Here is a 15,325-nt window from a genome sequence, read left to right on the forward strand (position 1 = left end):
GACATGACTGGGGAAGTGACGCTTTTCTCATGTTCTGACAATTTTGAAAGCGGAGGATCATTGTTCTTCCGCCTCGGGGTTTCTGTCCCGCTCGGGGGGAGTTCAAGCAAGCTCCCCATCCAATACCTCCACGTCGTCATTCCTCTTCCCCATGAATCTGAACCGTTCCCGTCGGGCTTCGTGATCCAGACAATATGGAAAGCCGCGGATTGACTCTCCGCAGCAAATCCCGCCGTCCCCGGCCCCAGATCAGTGCGCCGAAACCGATCTCCGGACCTCTCCCTCCCGGTAGTAAGGCCGTCGACCCCAGGACTGCTACGTCAACGTCCACTTCACGCGAACGCGCTGCTCAAAAAGATGCAACCTCCGATTTGGTGAAGAGGAGATATTCCACCCGGTTCAATCAAGCTCCCGATCTTGACGCCGCGAATGCACCCCCGGTGCCCGGGGTGCCTAAAGTTCCGACACAGTATACGGCGCTAAGTCCACCTCAGTCAACCAGCAGACGGCCCTCGACAGAGACCTCGGGTCCGCCACAAGTGGATCTGAATGCTTTGCGCGACCCTAGTCTACCAGTTGATAGATGTAAGTTTCACAGTCATGAATCCTCCATAGACATTGGTATAGTCTTGCTAACCTGGTCGTGCCTATCAGACGTCGCCAACCTCCTAGCCAATGCAACCGAGGAAGAGATCGAAGAGTATCAGAGAAGCTTAAAGAAGGTGAAGAATAGGACATCCACCGACCTCCAGCAAAATGTCTACCAGAATCGCACGCAATTCATCAAGATCAGCAAAGAAGCGGAGAAACTCAAGGGAGAGATGCGCACTCTCCGCACTCTCATGGCAGAGCTCACAACAGCTTTGGGGCAAACCGCGACTGTTGGCAACACTTCAAATCCCATGTCTCCGACGTTGGACGAACGCATCACCAAGCGAAACAATCGCAGTTCCGTTGCCAATCTGGAGAGCATGTGGAACGTTCAGCTGCAGACACTGTGGAAGACCGTCGAAGGATCGCAGAAGTTCCTACCGGTGGTACCAGGTCGGCACATCGTATTGGAGACGGGAAACTGGGTCGAGCTGGATTCTGCGACTTGGAAGCCCCGGCGACCAGTTCACATCGTGCTTCTGAACGACCACCTGCTTGTAGCGGCTAAAAAGCGAAAGCGTGTGGATCAGAGCAATCCAAACCACCAGGGCCCGGTGCCCACCAAGCTCGTCGCGGAAGAGTGCTGGCCTCTGCAGGATGTCGACATGATTGACCTCGGTGCCAATCTTGGCCCCGGGGTCTCCCGTGAAGAAGCAGAAGACCGTGGTATCATGAACGCTGTGAGTGTCCGCGTGGGCTCTAAACCCTTCACCTATCGCCATGATAAGCGGAATGGCTCCGCCAAGATCGACCTTCTCGCGACATTCCGCAAAACCGTAGAAGACCTTCGCCGGACGCTGCGATCTGAAACAGAGACCCCAGGCAAGAACGAGTCATTTGGGTATCTAGGAGTAAGACAGTCGTCATACTCCATGGTAAAGCCAGATTTCAGCGCCGTGGAAACCCAACGCGAAGCGCCCGAAGTCCGCATCGACGTAGACGGAAAGCAACAAAACCTGCGATGGGTCGAGGGCCAGGTCGACGAACTCGACATCGACATCGCGCTTCAGCGCTTCGAAGAAGCTGTCTCCAACATCGAGCGGCTGCGGAAACTCGCCAAAGGCCTGAAAGGCAACTCGGTCGCGCAGGACGTGATCAATTCTAAAGTGGACGAGCGAGCCGCCAAACTGGCAGGGGTGCTGTCGCGATCCTTAGTCGACACGCCCTCGTTCCTAAACGCCACCAAGACCAAGGTCTCCTGGCTGACCCGCTTGGGCTTTGAAAATCAAGCCCGAGAGGCCTATTTGAAATGCCGATCCGACGTGATTACCAAACGAATCAGGCAAGTTCCTTACCCTTTCAACAAACAAGCCAAAGCACAGCAACTAACATCCCGAAAACAGAGCCTGTGTCTTCGAAGGTGACCTGCCTCTATACATCTTCCAAATCTCCTACGTCTACTTCACTCTCATCAAAAATACCGTCAACATCTACCAACAATGCTTCCCGGCCATCATGACCAGCGCCTGCATCAAATGGGCCAAACACCACCTAGACGGGTTCAACGCCCTCCTCACACGCCAGCTCAGCAGCGTGCAGCGCGGCACGACCGTCTGGCAGAAGTGCATCGACATCGTGCACGAGCATGCCGACCTACTCACGGAAGTCGGGATTGACTTCACCGACCTCGTAGCCAAGGGACTGGAGCTGAACAAGGGAGAGAAAGTGGAGAAGCCGAAGATGACTCGCTCGGAGGCGCTGATCTCGGGCTTGGCGGATGCAGCGAAGGCCTAATTGCGGCTCTCGCGGACTTGCTTTGAGATGCATGCATGTATGATGATAGTGACTCGTTTTGAACTATATATCCTTCTTGTCCTTTAGATAGTTTTTGTTCTGAGTGAGCGTCGTTGATCGAATGCTACTGTTGTTGGATATGTTCTGGTCCAAGGCTCCTTAGAGTAATCCCCAATTGGTGTTCTTGGTTGAACAGGATACGCTTTTGTCTTATACACCACTATATATATATACACACACATACACACAACCCGGGCACACAGCCAAGAACATCACGTCTACTAGCGATCTATCTACCCTTTACCCAATAGAATACCACTCATATATCCTGTCATCCTGATCGTCACTCTCCTCAGTTTCACCGAGCGTCTTCCCCCGCCTCGACCGGATGGCCCCCCGGGCCATGAACTCCGAGGGCGGCAACCAGGCGTGATCCCACGTGCTCTGCTCATTCAACGTCTTAGCGTACTTCAGTTGCCCGAAACGGAAATCCAGCGGCTCGGAACCCTCGACGCTCTCCGAGGGCAAACGCATGTAGTAGCGCACGCTGTCGGGGATTTCCTCGCGATTGTGGCTGATCATGATGAGGGCCTGGTCGTCGGACAGGCCGAGGTGGCGGATGTCGGTCTCGTCGGGGTTGTAGCCGCGCAACCAGTCTTCCTTGCCGTCTGAGCGGCGGGTGGCGGAGGAGGCGCGGTTGCGAGAGTATTCGCCGGCTTCGAGGAAGTGGATGCATTTGTCGCGCATGGAGGCGGGCATGCCGGAGAAGGCTTCGTCGAGGATGACGATGTCCGGTTTGTGGACGAGCGCGCGGATGCAGAGGACGACGCGCTGTTGGGCGGTGTTAAGCTGGCCGAAGAGGGTGTTGTCGGCGTACTCGACGTCGAAATCCATCGGCGAGTACTTGGGGCTGGCGCCTCGGACGAAGTTGATCCGCGGGAAATGTGCTCTGCTCTCCACAGGCACTCTCGGGGGTTTCTCGTTGGTGGTGATGGCGGCGTCGGGGTCCAGCTCGGCCTTGAAGTAGCGCAGGGCGGCGCTCACGTCGAGGTCGCGGGCGTGGTCCAGGTTGGGTTTGGAGAGGAAGGTTTCTGCGTAGGCGGATTCCACAGCTTGGCGGATGGTGAGTTGTCGGGGGAAGAAGGCGTGGATTTCTGGTGAGGAGTGGCCGAGGCGGGATTGGAGTTCGAATATGGAGATGCCTGGCTTTCCTGGCTCGGGCAGGCGGGAACGGCCGAAGAGCTTTATGGGCAAGGCGTATGCTTGGGGGTGGTCTGAGGTGATCAGGGAGAGAAGGGTCGTCTTGCCGGATCCATTGGCTCCCAGAATCGCCCAGCGCTGTCCACGACGGACGGTCCAGTGAAGGCCGTCTTTCTCTTCACCATTGATGTTTTGTTTCCATCCACCCAGAACAACCTTCTCGCCATATTGTACGCGGACTCCCTCCATTTCGATCACTGGTTCCCCTCCCTTCGTAGCAGGCAGGCCTAACTTACTGGGCTTTGACTTTAGTAATTGGAGGTCCCAGAGCAGCTGGCGATCCAGATGGCCAGCTTCCATGGCGCTCTTTGCTTCACGGAAAATCACTTTCTCCTCTGGAGCGAGAGATGAAACCTCTCGGCCGCCTTTGACGACTCGTTTCCACACATTGAATACCGTGTCCGCTTCGGCGCGCTGACCTTGAAATAAGACTCGGTTGTTATTTCCGAGGAGCATCAGATGCGTGATCCAGTCCGGGATGGTATCCTGCGGCCGTAAGGCGAGGATTAATCGGGGGTCCGATTTGGCTGCTAGGCGCTGGAGAAGGCCAGAGATGCTTCTGGTGGTCGCAGGGTCAAGGCCCACTAGAAGTTGTTAGCAATAGAATTGAAAGTAACCTGAGAGAGGGCCACTTACTAAAAGGATCGTCTAACAACAGCAGCTCCGGCTTGCTGAGTAGCGCCTTTGCGATCCGCGCACGTCTTGTCTGACCATTGCTCAGGTTTGCGACGGGCATGTCCAGGAGCTCTCCCAGTCGCAGATCGGTGATGACCTGATTGAGTAGCTGTTCATCCCGTATCTTTCCACCTTCTTCTCCTTCCAGGGGGTTCAAGGAAGTTTGACCCTTCAGGTATTGAATCACCGACCAGTCCGTCTCTTCCCGAAGACTCTCATAGCGAGCACTCAAGTAGGCGCCGCGGGTACCACCAATCGCTCCCGACCCTTCACCGCTGAACCCAATATATTGAATCGCGTTTCCAACGAACCGTAACCGAGGATCCTTCTTCGCAATCTCGTCTGTGAGGAGGTAGGGGTTGGAGCGAGCCGTCGGCGGGAGACAGACATACTGGCCGCGGAGAATATCGAGCAGTTGCGTTCTCCCCGAGGCACCGATCACGGCCCAGTGTTGCAGCGATTGATCTCCATTGCTTTCAGCCGATGCTGCCCGGTCGGCGGGTAGAGTGAAATTGAGGTTGGAAAAGAGAGGCGGGTTCTGGTTGTTGGCGGCGTCGTCTGGACTGGGATAGTTCTGATAGAAGGTTCCGTCTTGGATGCGAATTAGTGGCGGTGTCAATGACGACCCTGCGCGAGTCGTGCGCAGCAGACTCGTGGGTCGCCAGAGCAACCTTGTCCGCGATGCAGGTCCTCTGAGCATCATGATTTCCGCCTGGTGTCTCCTCCCATCCAGACCGATTGGCGATTATTTGAATCTCCAATGCTGCCTCAGGACTCTCGGAGTTTGTCTTCAACTCCGACGGTCACGTGTCCACTGCATGGTGGTCGGTGTCGATGACGCAATGGAGTTGGATTACTTTTGAAGTTCAAGAAGTAAGCGAAGCCTTCCTCCTCTCCGATGTAACTCTATACCTCGTATGAGGGATCTGGATATCAGCAGAACTGGCCGGAGTAGTCTCTCGGCTCCGATTGGAGTATCCTCAGATCATCGGCTGTAATTGCCGGATTAGGATGGTTATTCGGGCATCTATATAAAATATTCTACTGTTAAGCAATGGAGACAAGCATATTCAGAGTGACAAAGAGACATAATCACACCCGTTGCTATGACTAGCCAGTTGGTCGCCCGTTGTAGTGCAAACAAATACCAGAGTTCCCATCTCCACACTCTTAGACTAGAATGAAAATGCCACAGATAGCTGCAATCCAGTCGGTAGCAAGCACATTATTATGGACCATGCCAAAGATGATCAGTTGCAGTCTCCTTGAACACACTTGGAAAGTACTAAAAGCAGATCTCAACAGATCATTGTATTCAGAACGCTGTCACATCCTTCCTATTTCACCCAGCTCTATATAAAAGAAATATATTCGTTTTGGAAGACGACGCTTCTATTATCCCAGACATCATCGACTGGCCAGGCAGTCAGTGTCGAGTTATCATGGTGGTATGTAGTAAACGAGGTTCCTGATTTTGCTATGTATAGCGAGTATGGATCAGATATATACCTCCAGGCATACGGCGTGCTCAGCTTCTGATATTCAGGTTAAGGGGTCTCAGACTGATAAACATAGTCTCTTCCAGACGTTTTACTATAGGTGCTAGACATACAATGCTAGCGCAGTGGCATTACAGACGATCTAGTTATAATGGCTCAACATTGGTACTCGGAATCCGAAACGCGAGTAGGCTAAGCCTGCTGTATACAAGCCCAGCGGGTTATCCGAAGCCAGGGGTATCCTTATCTAAAGTCCGACGACGCGATAACGATCGGCAAAGCTTCCCCCCGCATAAATGCCGAAAGCTGACCTCATGTGAGAACTGCATTCCAATCGATCTCACTTGATCTCACCTTTCACTGAATGCTTTGAAGCATTGCATAGTCCTCACCTCCTTCTACGTACCTTGTCCTGCCTCCTGAAGCCAACATGGCTGTCCTGAATGAGACAAGCAACGGGTATACAAGCCGGACCGCCGCTCTCGGCCCATCTTAACTACAGCTAACACCTCGGCGCAGTGTAAACTTGCAGACGCAATCCCCCAATTTAACGTCTATTCCATCTCTCCCACTCTTCCTCGCAGCCAAGAAGCATGCGCAAACAACCCCGGATAAAATTGCTGTCATTGACACAACCAAGAACCAATCATTCACCTTCAGCCAACTCCTTTCCGACACCGCAGCACTAAAGAAGCAGATTCTCCAGCAATTGAAGCTCACCGAAACAGGGGACCTAGAAGAAAGACGCGTAGCTTTCCTCACACCGAACGGATACGATTATGTGGTTGCACAATGGGCCATTTGGGCAGCGGGCGGAGTTACCGTCCCACTCTGTATGCATCGCAAACACTCCGCCTGAAACACTAACTAATAGCTGGTCCATAATATAAGGCACAACGCATCCAGTGAAAGAACTATTCTATACAATCGGCGACTCGGACCCGTCACTGATCATCCTGCATCCGAGCTTCGCGCACTTCGAAATATCCCTGCGGGAGGGGACCAAGAATGGAATCCCGTTCATGGATCTAGACCCGTTTACGCAGCGTGTCGCACCGACGGCTGTCCAATTACCTCTATTTAGCTCAGAATGTCCGCTGGAAAGGCGCGCACTAATGATCTATACGTCGGGCACGACGTCTAGTCCGAAAGGTTGCGTTACGACGCATGAGAATATCACGTTCCAGGCGGAATGTCTGATTAAGGCGTGGAAATATGCACCTTCAGATCATCTTATTCATGTCCTGCCGTTGCATCATGTGCACGGGATCATCAATGGCCTGGCGGCTAGTTTTCTTAGTGGTGTTACTGTTGAGATGCATCCGAAGTTCGATCCCCAGGTCATCTGGTCCCGCTGGCAGGATTGGGGCTCCTCGACCATGTTCATGGCTGTGCCGACGATTTATTCCCGACTGGTTGACTACTTTGAAACTCACATTCGCGGAACGGATCAGGAATCCGCGGCGCGGGATGGAGCTCGCGCTCTACGACTTGTTGTTAGCGGTTCCGCAGCGCTCCCCACCCCCATTAAGGCGAAGTTTGCAGAGATCACCGGTCAGACGCTCCTGGAGCGCTACGGGATGACGGAGATCGGTATGGCGATTAGCTGCGGACTGGAGGTCGAGAAACGGATCGACGGGAGTGTCGGGTGGCCGCTTCCCGGCGTTCAAGTACGACTAACCGAGAAAGAAACCGGACAGGTTGTTGAAGCGGTGGACGAAGACGGACAGATTGAGATCAAGGGAGACAACGTCTTCCTGGAGTACTGGCGTCGGCCTGAGGCCACGGCCAAGGAATTCACCGCGGACGGGTGGTTCAAGACCGGGGATGTCGCCAGACGGGATGCCTCTGGCGCATACTTTATCCAGGGACGGGCATCTGTCGACCTGATCAAATCCGGCGGGTACAAGATCTCGGCACTGGAGGTAGAGCGGAAGATGCTGGGACTAGACGCCATCCAGGAAGTAGCGGTAGTCGGGCTGGCAGATGCAGAGTGGGGACAGCGGGTGGCCGCTGTGGTCAAACAACGTCCTGGCGTACGTCCATCTCCCATACTACACTTCACAGGTTCCAAATGCTCACTAACCCACCAGACCGAGCCCCTCGAACTCCAGAAGCTTCGCACGCAACTCAAGCAAGAAATGGCGCCCTACAAGATCCCCACGGTGCTCAAGATCGTCGAGAACATCGAGCGCAACGCAATGGGCAAGGTGAACAAGAAAACGATCATCCAAAAATACTGGCCCTTGGTCTAACAAACGGGGGTATATGTAATTCGACCAACAAACACCACAAATGAAACAATACCAAGGCCACACATCCACAACTCCTTCATAGCAGAAAGAAAGAGAGCAATAAAGAAGAAGAAACGTCTAATCCAACAAATCCACCACCATCCCATAAACCCGCATCATCTTCTCCCACCCCACCGTGCCCTCCTTCGCAACCTTATCCCAAGCATGACCCACCCCGTCGACCCGCTCAACAACGACCTTCTTCAAAAACCCGCCATTGCCGCCCTTCGCAAGCAGAGCCCCCAACTCCTCCACCTCCGGGGCGAACAAATCCCTCGCAGCAGCAACCAACAAAACCCTCTCGACCCGCCACCCATCCGCAACCGCCCTCCGCAACGGCGAAATCCTCACATCCCCACCCTGCCCTTCAAACCCCCCACTCAAATACGCCACCGTACAAAACCTCACAAACCAGCCGGGCAAAGTCCACCCCCCACGCTCCGGCGCCTTTCTCTCCCCCAACGGCCTGACAGCATCCACCAACGGATAAAACGCCACGAGCACCTTAAACGGGCCCTCGTGGTTCGCCGCCAGACTCGTCGCCAGATTGCCCCCCGCCGAGAACCCGCTCAGGGCCACGCGACTCGCATCATACGTCTCCGGCCGCGCGCGCACATAGCCCAGGACATCTTCTGCGTCTTCGAGGGCGGCGGGGAAGGGATGCTCCGGGGCCATGCGGTACTGCACGTCGAAGACGGTGTAGGCGGTGTGGGCGGCGATGTGGCTGCAGTAGGTGTGGTCGAGGCCGTGGCCTTGGATGATGAAGCCGCCGCCGCAGAAGTTGAGGAGCACCGGGTGGGGGCCCTTGGCGGGGTTGCGGGGGCGGTAGATGTGGACGGGGATGGTTCTTTGGGGGTCGCGGGACGGGATGTGCAGGGTCGTTGTTGGCGTTGGGGTGATGCGTGGGGCGAGGGTGTAGGCGAGGGCGCGCAGGACGAGGGCAACGGGTTTGAGGAAGAGGTGGTATTTTAGGGTTCGTTTGGGGGGCATTGTTGCTGTTGTTGTTCTTCTTCTTCTTTTTGTTGGTTTTGTTCTTGGTGGAGTTGGATGGTTAGAATTCTGTGGGGTGTTGTAGATGGATGCGACGGATATACTCGTAAGTATATAGGTATGTATGTATGCAGACAGCTATGTCCAAGGAGAATAAGTAGCAAACAGGAGAATTAATTATGTATATGTCACGATCTGAACCGGAGATTAAGCGACATCCAGGAACAGGTACTTAAAGTAGGTGAAGTAAAAAAAAAAAAAAAATGTGACCTGTACAAGTGACCGTTACGTTGCGGTGAGATCTCGGTCCATATTTTATATACCAGTCGAGTTTGTTTACCGCTACAACACATTTATTGCACTGTCGTATCCAAGTAGGTAATCAGAATCAATTCTCCCCCCTCAGAGCCACAACGATAGCCACTCACACTAAAAAGCAAAATAAATAATTGAGCAAATAACACAAGGTAATGTACTCCCATCACACAGCAACTCGCCAGCACCAATAATACACCCGGGATATCCTCGTTCAGCGCTAAGAAGAACACGACAGGGGGCGTTCGTATAAGATGGCCCACGTTGGGCAGCATGACATACAAAGAGAGAGAGAGAGAGAGAGAGAGAGAGAGAGCTGAGGTGGAATCCCTGCGGTTATTTATCACGTCTATTGATAATATTGTTTTCGGCGCATCTTGGCTGTTGTTCCTTTGTTCCCCACCGCCGAGGTGAAGTAGATCGAGTGCGGGTCATTGGTCAAAGTCGGCGGTTAGGGTTGGAGGCTAGGCTGGATCGGGCATGGACGGGATTCTCGCCGATGGGACCCGATCCGTCTGGTGATCAATCATCACTGGGTTTTGCTTTTGAATGCACGAGGAGGTTGTGACTGCTTATCTGGGGTTAGGTTCATGAACTACAGATCGGGTGGGGAACTGGCGGGATGGGCTGCATCCCGGCGGCGGATGGATTTGGAATTTACTAGTCGTACTCTGCTCGAGGAATATGACCATGTGCTCAGGCGGATGCCCAACCCCTGCAGATGTGGTGTCCATTGCTCGAAATGCTCTGGTATTACATGCATTAGCTATATTTAGCCATATTGTCACTCTGCTATATAACAAGTAGCCGGGCTAGCTCAATCGGTAGAGCGTGAGACTCTTAGTCGTCACGGTATCTCAAGGTTGCGGGTTCGACCCCCGCGTTCGGCTTCTCTTTTTGCTTTGGTTTTTGCTCAATCATCTATCACTCAGGGCAGTAAGTATACACGACCTGTCTGTCCTTCACCCAAGTCTTAGGCTGTATTGCGGCATTCAAGGTTTGACCACGCGCAGGAACGGCAGTGTCAGATCTGTGAAGAAGGTCACCGATCCGTCGGCACCGGCGGTCGTAATGTTTTTCTCAGGTAGGCCGCAGACTGAGGCGAACGACCCGTACTCCTGTCTTTTCTGCGCCACGTACTGGGCGTATTGGTCAACCGGGCAGCTGCTTCCGGGTCCCGAACGGCAGGATGGGATGGCTGTGGACATCAGTGACACGTACTACCAATAGAACCGGAAAGAGAAACATGAGAAACATAGGGCCGTAGCGTGGAAGGGGCAAAGCAAGATGCACATTGCAAGGCAGACTCACGGTACACAGCATCGTTGAGCAAAATGCGGACGTTAGCCGTACTCTTCCCGCCCGATGTGCAAGTAAGACGCTCGAAAGCGATAGTCCCACGCATCGGATTCACATTGCTGCTAACATAGATCTATAGGACAAATATTAGCAGATTTCAAGTTGGTCCAAAGTAAAGCGGCGTACCCTATCACGATCCACCTTGTCCGAGGCGAGCGGCTTCTGGTCATCAAAAACACCCAAGATAGACGCCAGCTCATTAATCTGGTTGTCATGGGTAAAGGCCACCACCAACGGAGGCAATTGCAAGGTACCGTTGCCCTTTTCAGCAGTGGCGGCTGGTCCTTCCTTCAACAGGTTGACCACGCCTTGCAGCACAGGCAGCATAACGGTCATGTTCTTGCCCACTCCAGGCCCTACCATATACCTGTTAATCGCGTCTCTTCCCCGGTCGTGATACACGTACCTGTGCCGTAGTAGTAGCGCAGATCCTGAGCATATTCATATTCTAGGATCTCCTGCTTCGTGAACACATCACACCACGGGCTGACCTGGCCGGTGATCTGCGTCTCAAACCCACACAGGTAAGGAAACAAGGAGACCTGGTCATCCGTGAGAGTGAGATTGCCGGAGAGTTTATGATTGAGGCGTTTGGTGATGGGAGGGAGATAGATGTCTTGCCATTCGGCGATTTGATCACCCCCGCTGGCATCCTTAAAGTTGGGGCACTGGTCAGAGGTAGCTAAGGAGTTGCCAGCAGCACCCGAGGCATCTGCATCGACAACGTAGACATCGCCGTAAGAAGCATTGGGACCCAGATAACCGCGAGCGAAGAGTCTATCGACCATGTTAACCACTATACCCGAAGTAGAGCAATTTACCTACCTCGCAGAGTCAATGGTTCGCTGATAGTCGTTCGCCCACAGCAAGAAAGGAGTGTTGTCCTTGTAGAAAGTCGGATACCGGAATCGCAAATCGGCACCAAGGTTGTATCTAGATCCTGTGAACGACCAAACAACCCTTTGGGCGAATGATTAACTTACAGCTCCTTATAGCCAGTAATGGACAACTGACTAATCTCTTGGTCAGGGTGCCTCAACACTGGACTCCAGTCGGAGATGAAGCTCAGCGACCCGGTAGCGCGATACTGGGCAGATTGAAACTGAATAATATTTGGTGATTAATCAGAAGCATATAGTTAACTAAATCTATGATGGAGGGCATACCGCTTTGTGGAGATCCTCCCATTCCTGGTAGGCACCAGGATCAGGGTATCTGCTGCCATGGCGGACAACGTAAACAGCCTGGTCCACGGAGCATTCTTCAGGGACAGTAGATGCAATCTTATTAACGTTAGGCCCTAGACTCGTCAGATGACGATTTCATGATGATATGGGGTGTACAAGCCTACCCGCAAACCACGGAGAATTAGCACCTAAATGCTCTAACGGTTCGAACGCCCTGGCTGAGGCCGCAGAGCTCAGACCCAGCAACCACAAGCTCCTAAGTGTCATACCCATGGTTCTGTAGGAAGTCACAAGGAGAATAACTGTTGAGTTCAATGAGAATACATCGTGAAAGGGTAGCTCAAAGCTGCCGGTCAGTCCGATTTATATAGCTTGATGGTAACCACGCGGTTAATTCAGGGGACAGTGTAGAACAAATCAAAAAGCCATGACCATGCCGGGTCTCCACAGTAGCTCGGTTGCAAATTGATCGAGAAATATAGCCGATGTCCTGGTTCAAGAGACTAAAGGATAAGAAGGAGGGCGACGGTTCCGCTCAACTGCCGCGGATCGGCCACGTGCATCAACGCTAAGATAAACCGTCGCAAAATCTATATTACTTGCAAGATTGTTCATTTACCAAGTCAAAAGAGACATTCTTGAGCGATGCGGTACTAAGCTGAGCAAACAACCATGGTCCAATGCGCTGTACTATGTCTGGAAAATCCACCGAGGGTCCTTATCTCCTTGGAATTCACCTTCTGAATTTCCAATATCACCCATTAACGCTTGTAGCCCTTCTCTTTCCCTGACTTCCGCTTTCCGGATATTCTCGCGCCTTAGAACCTGCCAGAGAATGCCTACAACGATAATGTTCGCAACAAGATATCCCAAGGCGAACCCATGGCCCAGATAATAACGGGGGCTCGTCTCAGTTCTATAGAGCTGCGTTCCTAGGACAGCTCCAAGGTTCCCAATTGAAATCTGCATTGCGTTAGCAATCGCCCGCTTTGTCTGTCCAGACACATTGTTGGCCGGCCACGAGAGCACAATAGCAACTGCGGGATAGATCCCGGCTGCGGCGAAGATAGTTCCCACATAGGATACCCCCGGCCGGTGGTCCGTCAGTAGGATAATATAACCGATACAAGCGAATGAAGTAGAGCCCATGATGAACGGCGCCCGACGACCGGTGCGCTCCGAAAGGACGGCAACAGTAATCGTGAGAATCGTGGCCACAGCGTAGGGGGGAACGGAGAGAAGTTGGGCTTCAGCGGCTGTGTACCCTAGCTCTTTGATAATCGTAGGCTGCTCATTGTCAGTAAGTCGTTCGAACTGGGCCTGTTCCATGAGTCCTCACCAGAAAAAGAGACAGTGTATACATTGGAAGGGACATTGTATGGAAACCAAGTCCGTATAGCCAGACCTTCGGATCTTTGAATGCATCTAAAACCCCGGACCAGGTGAACTTCTCGTCCCGCATCGAGTCATTGTCATTTTTCAGGCGAAATTGAATAAACGCTCTCTCTTTTTCTGACAGAAATTCTGCGGTGGAAGGGTAGTTATAGACCCAAAAGTAAGCAATGACGGACATGACGACTGTTGCCAGCCCTTCCTAAGCTAGGGTAAGCTGATAATAGTTTTGGTGGAGAAGAGTACGTAAATACATACCAGGATGAAGATCCACCTCCATCCGTTATATCCACCAACACCTCGCATATGTCCAATTCCCTAGGCGATAGTCAGTGTGTTGTAGTTCGGGAGTTCACTATGAGAGACGTACCCAAGCCAGGACTCCACCAAAAGCACCAGCTAGCGACGCAGCGCTGAAGAACAATGCTACCCGATAGTGCTGCTCACTCCTCTTGTACCACATAGATAAGTAGAACACAACTCCAGGGAAAAGTCCACTTTCTGCAATGCCAAGGGCTATCGTTGGAAGAAGCCTTCCGGTATCCGTGGATCAAGAGATCCAACGAACCGGCAAGACGTCCGACCCATCAGTATTTCTGCGTACTGGTTGCGGAGAGCTAGGCATACCTGTCCGTGAAACCAAGTAACCGGCATAGTTCTGCACGACACCAAGAAGGGTAGCAACAATACCCCAGACCAATGTGAGCGTGGGAAGCCAGATCCGTGGCGTGGTCCTCTTCAACACAATGTTGCAGGGAATTTCAAACAGCACGTAACCAATGAAGTAGAGGGTCAACCCCGTTAAGTATTGGTTCCCCGCTATGTGCGTCAATCGCCGTCAGTGAAGCTTTCTTGCAATGGTTCATTTTGGTGGTCCGTACTCATGTTGATATCAGTCGTCAAGCCTTCAAGGCGGGCATTGCCAACTATGCGGGAGAATAATTAGAATGAGCCCATCTTGCTTCATAAGAAAGGTTTATACCATTGCTACGATCTAAAAATGACAAGAGATACAGTATCGTTAATGGTGGAAGGAGTCGCATATCCAGTTTTCGTAGTAGGGCCTTTTCGTTGATGCCATTATGTTCATCAGCAAGTGTGCTCGCTGCAGGAGATACAGTGTTTGCTTTTTCCGAGGAGGAAGTAATCTCTACTTCCTTACTGGACTCTGCCATGGTTCAGGTGGCCGACGTAAACTGAATGACCGTACTGAAAGAACCCGTGGTTAGGGTCAACACTGAAGGAATGACTAGAGAATCTTGAGACCAGGCAAAGGGCAGTTATTTAAAATAAGCAAAACGTTTGGGGTACCACATGGCAGGCAGCACATCATCGCCCCAGCATTTCACGCGATGAACGCGGCGAATGAGATATAGCCGCAGGGTCAAGACCACTACTTCCTCCCGCAGGAACGTTGATCTTGCAGTGTATAGAAAGCGTTGGCCCGCTAATCAGCAAATCAGAATTGCCGACAGCCTTGGTGCGGGCCAGACTTTGATAAAAAGCGGCCTGAGGAGGGAGTGCAGACAGCGGCTTGCACATCGCAAAGGTGATGGATGAGCAATTGGGGCGCCGCGATGGCGACATTGGAGAGAGCCGGTGCTAATGAGGAAAGATCTTCCATGGCAGGAAAGCTATATACTGAGTAGTTCCTGACTTTGAGAAATTGTGTCATTGGGCGTGGGGGTTTCTTTTCAACAGCTCCCCCTGCTTAAACAGCATTTGTATCCCAAGATATTGCTGAAGGTTATAAGGGCATAGTAGATCACGCCATCAGCCTGCAGATGAAGTGATCCCGAAGTTTATTCTTTCCAGTAACATATGCTCTGTCGACCACCCCAATTGAAAGCAGGGTCATTGGAATGGTGTTTAGCTTAGTTAATTGATATAAGTGGTTGCCTTATTTAGCTAGGATAATGTTTGATTTGTTTTGAACCTTGGATATTTGCGGAGAGCCATGGTCCTAAGG

At 52.4% G+C, this 15,325-nt stretch overlaps 7 protein-coding genes and 1 non-coding gene across 8 annotated transcripts; 3 read left to right on the plus strand and 5 right to left on the minus strand.

Moving 5' to 3' along the window:
* The first annotated feature begins 15 nt into the window (after positions 1-15).
* BDV37DRAFT_235609 (exocyst subunit EXO84) lies at positions 16-2,525 on the plus strand. Its single transcript, XM_032080525.1, has 3 exons — positions 16-585; positions 655-1,933; positions 1,995-2,525. Exons 1-3 carry the CDS (start codon positions 195-197, stop codon positions 2,383-2,385), a joined length of 2,061 nt encoding a protein of 686 aa, XP_031947386.1. The 5' UTR covers positions 16-194; the 3' UTR covers positions 2,386-2,525.
* A 72-nt stretch (positions 2,526-2,597) lies between these two features.
* Positions 2,598-5,023, minus strand: BDV37DRAFT_235610 (putative ABC transporter; the record flags this gene model as incomplete). Its single annotated transcript, XM_032080526.1, has 2 exons — positions 2,598-4,229; positions 4,282-5,023. The coding sequence occupies 2 exons, from the start codon at positions 5,021-5,023 to the stop codon at positions 2,686-2,688; spliced, it is 2,286 nt and encodes a 761-aa protein (XP_031947387.1). The 3' UTR covers positions 2,598-2,685.
* Positions 5,024-6,249: 1,226 nt separating this feature from the next.
* BDV37DRAFT_290243 (acyl-CoA synthetase) lies at positions 6,250-8,618 on the plus strand (the record flags this gene model as incomplete). Its single annotated transcript, XM_032088672.1, has 4 exons — positions 6,250-6,278; positions 6,339-6,652; positions 6,711-7,855; positions 7,913-8,618. 4 exons carry the CDS (start codon positions 6,250-6,252, stop codon positions 8,072-8,074), a joined length of 1,650 nt encoding a protein of 549 aa, XP_031947388.1. The 3' UTR covers positions 8,075-8,618.
* Positions 7,886-9,325, minus strand: BDV37DRAFT_290249 (Alpha/Beta hydrolase protein). Its single transcript, XM_032088673.1, has one exon. The coding sequence runs from the start codon at positions 9,101-9,103 to the stop codon at positions 8,192-8,194; it is 912 nt and encodes a 303-aa protein (XP_031947389.1). The 5' UTR covers positions 9,104-9,325; the 3' UTR covers positions 7,886-8,191.
* An 899-nt stretch (positions 9,326-10,224) lies between these two features.
* Positions 10,225-10,308, plus strand: BDV37DRAFT_t6. Its single transcript has one exon. It is a non-coding gene; the product is annotated as a tRNA-Lys (tRNA).
* A 102-nt stretch (positions 10,309-10,410) lies between these two features.
* BDV37DRAFT_277714 (putative histidine acid phosphatase) lies at positions 10,411-12,237 on the minus strand (the record flags this gene model as incomplete). The annotated part of the gene is made up of 8 exons (XM_032085848.1): positions 10,411-10,616; positions 10,730-10,850; positions 10,904-11,133; positions 11,184-11,554; positions 11,603-11,710; positions 11,761-11,879; positions 11,944-12,077; positions 12,129-12,237. 8 exons carry the CDS (start codon positions 12,235-12,237, stop codon positions 10,411-10,413), a joined length of 1,398 nt encoding a protein of 465 aa, XP_031947390.1.
* Positions 12,120-15,189, minus strand: BDV37DRAFT_235614 (allantoate permease family MFS transporter). The gene is made up of 7 exons (XM_032080527.1): positions 14,339-15,189; positions 14,238-14,282; positions 13,984-14,175; positions 13,727-13,872; positions 13,615-13,674; positions 13,304-13,558; positions 12,120-13,251 (listed from the first exon to the last, which is right to left on the minus strand). The coding sequence occupies exons 1-7, from the start codon at positions 14,529-14,531 to the stop codon at positions 12,655-12,657; spliced, it is 1,488 nt and encodes a 495-aa protein (XP_031947391.1). The 5' UTR covers positions 14,532-15,189; the 3' UTR covers positions 12,120-12,654.
* On the minus strand, positions 14,175-15,189 carry BDV37DRAFT_235616 (uncharacterized protein). The gene has a single exon (XM_032080528.1). It carries the CDS (start codon positions 14,941-14,943, stop codon positions 14,686-14,688), a length of 258 nt encoding a protein of 85 aa, XP_031947392.1. The 5' UTR covers positions 14,944-15,189; the 3' UTR covers positions 14,175-14,685.
* Positions 15,190-15,325: the final 136 nt, after the last annotated feature.

This window comes from Aspergillus pseudonomiae, assembly GCF_009193645.1.
Source record: "Aspergillus pseudonomiae strain CBS 119388 unplaced genomic scaffold BDV37scaffold_1, whole genome shotgun sequence".
NCBI lineage: Eukaryota > Fungi > Ascomycota > Eurotiomycetes > Eurotiales > Aspergillaceae > Aspergillus > Aspergillus pseudonomiae.

What these genes read in the sequence shown, in the direction of transcription:
- BDV37DRAFT_235614 (XM_032080527.1), bottom strand. Translation starts at nt 14,531, where the DNA reads ATGGCAGAGTCCAGTAAGGAAGTAGAGATTACTTCCTCCTCGGAAAAA. An exon ending in ATTTTTAGATCGTAGCAATG is followed by an intron (nt 14,283 to 14,338) that starts GTATAAACCTTT and finishes TCTCCCGCATAG; the next exon opens with TTGGCAATGCCCGCCTTGAA. An exon ending in ATACACTGTCTCTTTTTCTG is followed by an intron (nt 13,252 to 13,303) that starts GTGAGGACTCAT and finishes GACAATGAGCAG; the next exon opens with CCTACGATTATCAAAGAGCT.
- BDV37DRAFT_290249 (XM_032088673.1), bottom strand. Translation starts at nt 9,103, where the DNA reads ATGCCCCCCAAACGAACCCTAAAATACCACCTCTTCCTCAAACCCGTT.
- BDV37DRAFT_235609 (XM_032080525.1), top strand. Translation starts at nt 195, where the DNA reads ATGGAAAGCCGCGGATTGACTCTCCGCAGCAAATCCCGCCGTCCCCGG. An exon ending in TAGTCTACCAGTTGATAGAT is followed by an intron (nt 586 to 654) that starts GTAAGTTTCACA and finishes CGTGCCTATCAG; the next exon opens with ACGTCGCCAACCTCCTAGCC. An exon ending in GTGATTACCAAACGAATCAG is followed by an intron (nt 1,934 to 1,994) that starts GCAAGTTCCTTA and finishes TCCCGAAAACAG; the next exon opens with AGCCTGTGTCTTCGAAGGTG.
- BDV37DRAFT_235616 (XM_032080528.1), bottom strand. Translation starts at nt 14,943, where the DNA reads ATGTCGCCATCGCGGCGCCCCAATTGCTCATCCATCACCTTTGCGATG.